This window comes from Belonocnema kinseyi, chromosome 4 (assembly GCF_010883055.1).
Source record: "Belonocnema kinseyi isolate 2016_QV_RU_SX_M_011 chromosome 4, B_treatae_v1, whole genome shotgun sequence".
NCBI classification, from domain to species: Eukaryota; Metazoa; Arthropoda; class Insecta; order Hymenoptera; family Cynipidae; genus Belonocnema; species Belonocnema kinseyi.
Window position 1 is genome coordinate 41,285,781 of NC_046660.1, and position 9,439 is coordinate 41,295,219.

The window sequence follows — 9,439 nt, forward strand, 5'->3', positions numbered from 1 at the left end:
TAAAAATATATGTGTCTCAATTTTTTCTAGTGTCGAATAGTCTTAGTTATTGGCCGTTGAAAAGCAGTGTCCCGGTAGTGGCGTTTTGGCCGTTTAAGGGTTGATAATATATTTTTAGAATAATTTTTGGATGTTTGGAATTTGAAATTTCAATATTTTGTTTTTTCAAACATTCGAAACTTGAGGACCATTTCGCTATTAAGTATTTCGAAATTTTATATTAAAGGCCTTGATAGTCAGTTTTTAATTTAATAATTTTTAATGTAAATATAAAGCAATTTTTGATTGAAAAGCATGAAACTGTACAATTTCAAAAAATGAAATCATCATAACAATATTGTTTTGTATTCTTTATCTTAATTTTTAATTTTATATTTAAGATCTCAAAATTCTCCGATTCTTAGTTGAAAATTTAAACAAATAAGTCATTTCAAATTGGAAAATATTTTCGACAATTGCTAGAATGAATGATCATTCTAAAGGAAGATTAAAAATTTTTTTTTCTAAAGTTTAAAATAAAAAACGATGAAAAATAATCTATCTGAAATTGATGCATCAGTAAAAGGACACTTTCGGTAATTGCAAGTGGTTACAATTTTAGATTTGTGAATTTTTATTGAAAACAGTAAATTTTTTTCTTTTTCTAGGTTTTAATTTTCAATTAAAATTGAATTGGTTAAATTTTGGACAGTATTATTAGCCGCTTGAAAATTATTAATTTTTAAGCGATTTTAACTTACTTCCATTAATTGAAATTTTTAAGTGTTTGAGTATAAAAAAGTTTTAATGACACAGTTTTTGGTGCCTAAACTTTTGTTCAGTTTTAAATAAAGTTCTCATTCGTTTAAGTTTTAACGTTTGGAAGTATACATTTTTTTATTTGTAACGTTTCCCATTTAAAATTAATATATTTCGAAAGGTTTTTATTTGAAATAATTAAATAACTTTTTCATTTTTGAAAACGTTTTCGAATTAGTTTTAATGTTAACCTGTAATTTTATTATGCCATGAACAATTTAAAATTCTAGAATATCAGAAGCTTGGCATTTGAAAGATTCAATTTAGTTTTCAATATTAAATTGTCCAATTTTAATCATTTTGAATACAAATTATTCAAATTTAAAAGTCTTCAATCTTTAATTATTTATTTTGAACGCTTCTAATTATAAAGAATACAATTTAAATTACTCTTAATTTTAAACTATCCAATTTCCAAAATTTGAATCTACAATTACAATTCTTTAATTTTTATTGTTTCAACTTATAAATTATATATTTTAACTCCTTTTTCTAATTAAATTGTCAAAAAAAGGTTGGTATATTTTTCAAAATTTCAAGAGCTTGCAATTCGAAATTATTCATTATTAACTACTGGTTTAATAATGTATTTTTAAATTTGCATATTTTCATGTTGGTAAATAGAAATTCAGAGACAGGAACTCGCGATTTGCGCGTGTGCATTTGCTGCTATTGTGCAATAAAACGCTTATCTGTACTTTCCTTTATTAGACACAACAATTTCATTATCCTTCTTATTATACCATATGATTTAAAAATCAATTAATTTCTTGCAAAAAGGTTTCCTGACATTTATCGAGTTCCGAAATTTATAATATATGTGAAAAAACCGTGGATTTTGCAAAGAAAGTTAATTTTTTTGTAAACCAGGAAAAATCACGAATATGCACCGGGAGAAAGCCGGGAGACGAAAATGAAAAAAAATGACCACCCCGAAAATTGAATTTTAAGTTTAAAAAAATAAAAATTTGTTTGCATTATTATTCAAATTTATGATAGCTAGAAAAACCTGGAATTGTCAGGGAATTTTTTTCAAGATTCGAGTAGATACACTAAAATTAAACTAATTTTTACTTTGGAATTAAAGACAAAAAGTTAAAGAAACGATTTCTTAAATTTGAAGAACAACTTTTCTCTGGGTTTAAATTATTATTACCCGTAGAAATTCATAATGAACTCAATGATTTTGAAAGAAAATTTGAACTTGCAGGTCCCACAATTCAATTAGCAGGATCAATGGAACGACTTTATTAAACTTCCCAGAACTGCAGCATTTGGACTTTACTGGCAATAAAATTGCAATGATACAACACGGCTCGTTTATTTTGCCGAATCAACTGAGAACACTGTATGTAATTTTATTTTCTTATTTATCAATAAGTACAATAACTTGTATAATAAATATTTTATATGTAAAAACTCTTGTTTTCGTTACAGAAATTTAAATACTAATCAAATTAGTATAATCGAAAACGGAAGTTTTAAAAATTTAACTTTGCTCGAAGAACTTCGTCTGAATAAAAATCGTCTTACACATTTGAAAGATCAGTTCATAAGCCTTGAAAAACTGCGCATTTTGTAAGTATTATCCACTTTTTTAATTTTACTGCAATTGCAAGATATTGTAAAATTTACGTAATTTAAAATAACTTTTGTACAATCCTTTTGACAGAGAACTAAACAGAAATGAGGTGAAGCAAATTAAAGCATTCAGTTTCAACGATTTAAAAAGCTTGGAAGATTTGCGATTAAAGAGAAATAAAATTGAGACCCTGGATGATGGTGCTTTCTGGCCTCTTAAAAAGTTGAAAATTCTTCAACTTGATTTTAATATGTTGACTGTGGTGAAAAAAGGTGGCCTCTTTGGCTTGGAAAATCTCGAGAAACTGACATTGTCTCATAATAAAATAAATAGTATTGAGTCTCAAGCGTGGGAATTGAAAAAAGAAATTATAGAATTGTTAGTATTTGAACGATTTTTCTATTGTCTTTAGTTTCGGTGATGTGTGATTTTTTTTATTAAAAATTTTTAATTGCAATTATTTTTAGGGATCTGTCCAATAACGAGTTAACGTCTATTGAACGAGGAACTTTTGAGTATCTGGGGAAACTAGAAAGACTTAAAATGGATCAAAATAAAGTGACTTACATCTCGGAAGGGGCATTCAATAATACACCAAATCTGCAAGTTTTGTGAGTAAAACCTTAATTATTATGTTTAAAAATGGCAAAAAAATGTTTCTATGAACAAATAAATTTTTAGCGGACACTGTTCATTTGATTTTGACTTTTCTAAAGTACCACTTTTTAAAAAACATTTTCAGAATTAACAAATAAGGTATGGCAGTTGTGCTAAAACTGTCTATAAATTATTTACAGTGGGTCAGAATATAAAAAAAAATTATTACGTTATGAACGAAATTAATTAATAAAACTGTTATTTTTTTTTTTTAATTGACACTATGGAGTGTATTGAAATCAAAAGTTTTGGCATACAATTTGAGAAAAATTAGTGTTTCATTACGATTGATTGAAAATGTAAGCTACTTGGCAACTATTTAAATAATTTTGATAAACAAATTAAGAATTTTGCTATTTTTCAACGAATAGGCTCAATTTTTTTACGAATTAAACTAAGAATGACTTTTTGATAACTGTTACAAACAATTGCTAATTTACAAGCATTATTTATTATTTAAACAATATTCATTAACAAATTCAGATTTTGGCTATTTTTCAAATAATAAGTTCAATTTTTATTACAGAATCGGCTAAAAATATTTTTTAATGATTCTTTATGTTTTTCAAATTTCCAATAATTATTAATTACTTAAACAATTTTTATAGTAAAATTCTGAATTGGGCTATTTTGCAACGAATGGTCTCAATTTTTAAAAATAATACTAAGAATGACTTCAATGATTTTTTGCCATGCTGCATCGAAAAATTATGAGCATTATTAATTATTTTCACAATTTTTATAAATTCAGAGTTTGAGTATTTTTCAACCCATAGACTCAATTTTTTATGGAATTAATTAAGAATGTATTTTCGATAACTCTTTGCTACGATAAATTACATATATACCAGAATTATTAATTATTTAAACAAAATTCATGACAAAATTCAGAATTTGGCTATTTTTTAATGAATGAGCCCAATGTTTTACATCAAAACTTTCCGATGACTCTTTACTACGATTCTTTGCAAATTTACAAGAATTATTAATTATTTAAACAATTTTTATAAACAAATTCTGAGTTTGGCTATTTTTCAACGAATAGGCTCAATTTTTTTACATAATCAACTAAGAATGACTGCAATGATTCATCGCCATGATACTTAGAAAATTTATAATAATTATTATTATTTAAATAATTTTCATAAACAAATTCAGAGTTTGGCTATTTTTCAACGAATAACCTCAATTTTTTACGGAATTAACTAAGAATGTCCTTACGATTACAAGAATTATTAATTATTTGAACAATTTTCATAAATAAATTCAGAGTTTACAAAAATTGTTTAACTAATGAATAATTTTGATCATTTGGAATGTACGGTAGCAAAGAGTTATCGAAAAAGAATTTTTAGTCGATTCCGTAAAAAAGTGTGACTATTCGTACAAAAATAGCCAGACTATGAATTTATTTATGAAAATTGTTTAAATTATTATTAATTTTTATAAATTTGTGAAGTATCATAATCAAGAGCCATGGAAAAGATATTCTTAGTCGATTTCGTAAAAAATCGTGCCTATTTCTTAAAAAATACCTAAATTCTGAATTTGTTTATAAAAATTGTTTAAATAAATCATAATTATTGTGAATTTGTGACAGATATTCTTGGTTGATTCCGTAAAGAAAATTGAGCAAATTCTTTGAAAAGTAGCCAAACTCTGAATCATTTAATGAAAATTGTTTAAAAATAATTAATCATTTTTGTAAATTTGTAAACTATTGTAGCCAAACATTCCCGGGTAGATATTCTTAATTAATCCCGTAAGTAAATTGAACCTTTTTGTTGAAAAATACCCGAACGGTGAATTTGTTTATAAAAACTGTTTAAGCAATTGCGTTGTAGCGTTTAGTTTCAATTAATAGTAATAAAACATTTTTCTCGAATTTTATTATTTTTTAAACTCTGAATTTCAATGAGCTAAATAGTGTGAGTCCATAAAAAGAAATTTTATTAATTTTTTTACGCAGTAAACAATCGAGTCAATACTGCAGGTTAAAAATTAATTTGCCCACAGAACATTTTTTTGCCCCAATGTTGCAGTGCTAGAAAATTATTATAAATGTTGATACTTATTTTATTATTTTAGAGACCTTAACTCAAACAAAATATCGTACATGGTAGAAGATATTAATGGACCTTTCGTCCCGCTGGCGCGACTTGTTAAACTGGGACTTGCCCACAATCAAATTAAATCCATTAATAAAAATGCCTTCAATGGTTTATCTGAAGTTACGGAAGTGGATTTAACAGGCAACAATATAACGAGTATTCAGAAGAATGCTTTTCTCTCAATGCCCAATCTGATGAAACTAAAGATGAATACTGGTAAATATCAATGTCAATCTTTAGCTTATTCCTCTCTTTTCTTTTAGGAACATGCGTTAATTTAATTACGTAAGAATGTTTTTAAAACCTTTAAACCCCCTTCCCTCTATTGTAAGGATTCCTACATTTTTTTATGACATTAATTATATTTACCGTAAACGAGATTTTAAGGGGTTTAGAATGTTTTGAAATATTTCTAGTGTTTTGATAGTTTATCAATGAATTTAAGGGGATTGTAAGGTATCTCAAAGGAGTTTAAAGTATAAAAAAAAATACAACATTTTTACGGAGTCTAACAAAAAGGTGGCCGCTTGACCGGGAAGCCTAGAAAACTGGAAATTTTATGATAACGGGAAATGACAGTCAATTTATTTTTTGACTGAAAATTTTACAAAACTTTAAGAATAAAAATTTTGTCCATCTTTGATTTCAACCTTTTTTTTTAAATAATTTTTCAAATTGTGATTTTTACAAATGATTATATCATTCAGTTTAGAATGCTTAATTCGAAAATCTTTCACTTAAAAAATTTTCCATTTTATATTTTTAATATTTAAAAGCATATATTTTAATTTAAAGAATTTTAAAATGCAGTTTTAAAGGCTTACAAAATTATAAGTTTTTGAAATTGAAGTTTTTTGATTAAAAAAACAGGGTGACAGGTAAACCGGGAATTTTACGAATTTTCAGAAGAAAAATGTGCCCAAATTCGATTTTAACCATTTTTTAAATAATTAAAATTCAGTTTTGAAGATTTAAACAATTAAAAATTTAAAGCATCTGTGGTTCTAATTTTTTGATAAAAAGCAGTTTTATTTTATCAACTGTAAATATAAATAAATAATTTTGAAAATGGATCTGTACTAAAAGTATAGAAATATGAGCAATAATTGATTTGACCAAACAATTCTAGATCCGTTCAAAATTTGAGAATTTTCAAATTGTAACTGTTTCAATCCGAAAGCCTTGATAATAATTGAAATTAATATAAAATTTATTCTGATAGTTTTATTTTTAAATACAAATTTTTATGATTTATCCACAATAAATTTTTAATTCAGAGTTTCAGGTCTTCCTTTATATATATATATTATATTAAATTTAATAAATAAATTTATTAATATATTATTTCTATTAATTTTGTTTAGAATAAGTATTTCATGTTTAGCAATATTTCACTGTTCATTTAAGACGAGTAAATTGAAACCAAATATTAAAATTTAAATTGATTTAAACAAAGTGTGTTAACATTTTTTTTAGGAACTTCTAAATATATTTTTAAAGTAATCGAAATTTTCCTAAAATTTTTGAAAATCCTGCAAATTAAAAAAAATCCTTAAAATCTTCCCTAATTTTTCACAGTAAAAAATCATTTTCAATTTTCCTAAGAATCTTAAGAATTTTTTTTATTCTTTTGAAGTCTTTCACAATTCTTAAAAAAATTCTACATTTTTTGTTTGAAATCTGCAAAAATCTACATTTTATTTTTAATTCAACTGTAAGTATTTGAAATTATTTGGAGTTCTAATTTTAATTCGAATCTTTTTAAAACTTCTAAATATCTCTAAAAATTACTGTAATATTTTTACAAATATTAAGTGTTCTATTGTTATTTATAATTTCAAATTAAATTTTTTTTTAATTTTCAGGATTTTCTAAAAGTTATAGAAAGATTCAATTCATTTTGAAATGTATTTAAAAGTTCTGAAAAAAATTCAAAACTTATTTTGAATTTGAAAAAATTTAACTTCTATTTTAAGAACTGTTAAGTTAAAAAAATTATTTTTCAATTTTTAATATTTTTAGCTTAAAATTACTTAAAATAATATAATTTTGAAAATTTATAAATTTCATTGCGTGATTCTTTAATTTAAACTAATGAAAATGTTAACGAGGATTTACATTTTTGGAACTTCAATTTTAAAGTTTTGGAGTTTAAGGGTTCCACTTTGAATGCTTTAATTTGTTGTTTATTTTTTATTAATTAATATGGCAAAATGTTTAGCATATAGTTTGATTTTTAAAATTTTTTTGTTCGTGAAAAATGTTTGCGAACCGGGAAATGACCGAGAATTCTTTTTTTCGATTAAAACGGTCAACCTGAATGAGATTTTGAAATCTTTTTAGGGTTTTAGAAAGAGTTTCAAGGTGGCCGCTGAACCCGGAAATGACAAAAAATTGTAGGAGACCCAAAAAATGATAGTGAATTTTACACAATTTTAAGACTAAAAGATCTGTCCCAACTTTAATTTCAATCTTTTTTTAAAAATAATTAGTACAATTGTAATTTTTTTCAATTATGATATGCAGTTTAGAATGCGTAATTTGAAAATCTTTCAGTTTAAAAATGTTAGATTTTTTATTTTGAATTTACATTTGATTATTAAATTATATATATTATTTCAGTCTAAAATATTCCATTTTTAAACCATTCAATTCAAAAATTTTCAATTAAGGAAACGAACATTTACTTAATATTTAGAAATATCTGAATATTCATTTCAAATCAGTAATTATAAATTACATATTACAAAACTAAAAAACTAAACTTTAAACGTTACAATTTTAATTGTTCTAATAAAAAAATATACTTTGTAAATCAATTTGTTGAATTTTAATATATGTATAAATAACAATTGAAAATCTACTGTTAAAAAAGAATCACGTATGCTAAAGAAATATTTGGAATTTTTGAAAAAATTCAAAATTAAGTAGAAATTTGAAATGATTTCAAATAATTTAAACGAAATGTCTGTGTGTACCGACAAAATCCGGTTATTCGTACCACAATTTCGGTGCAAATAGGCTTCAGAAGAATGAAAAACATTTCCTAGTAAAATTGAAGATCATTTTTTATTTCGAAAAAGTAATTTTGAGAAAATATTTTAAAACATTTACAAAATTATCAAAAATAAATGTGGAAGATTTTAAGGACATTTTTTCAATTTGGCAGGATTAAAAAAAATTAGGAAAAATTCGAATCATTTTAAAAGATGTTTAGAAGTTCTGCAAAATTTAAAAAGTAATTTAAAGTTAAAATACTGGCCAATCAACATGTATTCAGTTTATAAAAAAATTTAAACGTTTAGTTTTAATATTTCTAGCTGAAAATTGCTTTAAATTAAAATTTTCACAGTTTTTAAAGGGTTTCGAAACGTTTGTCAGAGATATCAAAGCTTTTAAAGGGATTTAAAAAGGTTTCAATGATTGAAGGGAATTTTATTTTATTTTTTAACAGGTTCCGAAGTATATCCACGGATTTCGGAGGATTTCATAAAATTTCAAAAGATTTCCGATTATTATGAAGAATTTTAAGGGATTTCGATGAATTTTCATTTGTTTTTAAAAGATTTTACTGTCTTTGAAATATTTTCATAGATTTTAATATATTCTAAGGGATTTCAAGAGATTCGGAAAGATTCCTACAGATTTGAAAGATTTTAAAGATATGAAGAAATCTTGGATGATTTCAAAATATTTTCAGAGATATGAAGGGATGTTAAGAGATATAAAAATATTGCAAGTATATCCACGGATTTCAGAGGATTTCATCATATTTTCGAATATTGCAAAGTATTTTAAGGGATTTCGCAGGATTTTAATGTCTTTAAAGATTTTAATGGTTTCTTACTATATATTAAACGGGATTTCGCTAGATTCGGAAAGATTCCCACATATTTGAAAGATTCAAATAAATTTTAAAGGAATCTCGAACTTTTCGAAATATTTAACGGAATCTCAAGGCTTTTACCCGATTAAAAAAATTGTAATTGTTTTCCACGGATTTGAAAGAATTATAAGGGGCTTTGAAGATTTGAAGGATTTTCAGAATTTTTTACTGGGTTTTAAGGGATTTAAAGAAATTTCAAAAAATATTTTACAGGGTTTCAATGGATTTCATGTCACATCGAAGTATGTTTCAGGGAATTAAAAATATTTGCAGGGATTTCAAAGAATTTTAAAAGATTTCAAAAGATCCCAAAGTATATACCTGGATTTCAAAGGATTTCCGAATATTATAAAGTGTTTTAAGGGATTTCGAAGAATTTTATGGGCTTTTCAAAGATTTTAATGT

General features: G+C 24.6%; 1 protein-coding gene across 1 annotated transcript in view; it reads left to right on the forward strand.

Annotated features, from left to right (window-relative positions):
* LOC117171895 (leucine-rich repeats and immunoglobulin-like domains protein 3) overlaps positions 1–9,439 on the forward strand; it is a 42,694-nt gene that overhangs the window by 8,013 nt on the left and 25,242 nt on the right. Inside the window, exons 4-8 of the mRNA XM_033359543.1 lie at positions 2,009–2,146; positions 2,236–2,376; positions 2,471–2,758; positions 2,848–2,991; positions 5,126–5,364. Coding sequence (XP_033215434.1) covers positions 2,009–2,146; positions 2,236–2,376; positions 2,471–2,758; positions 2,848–2,991; positions 5,126–5,364 — 950 coding nt within the window. The remainder of the gene's footprint in view (positions 1–2,008; positions 2,147–2,235; positions 2,377–2,470; positions 2,759–2,847; positions 2,992–5,125; positions 5,365–9,439) is intronic.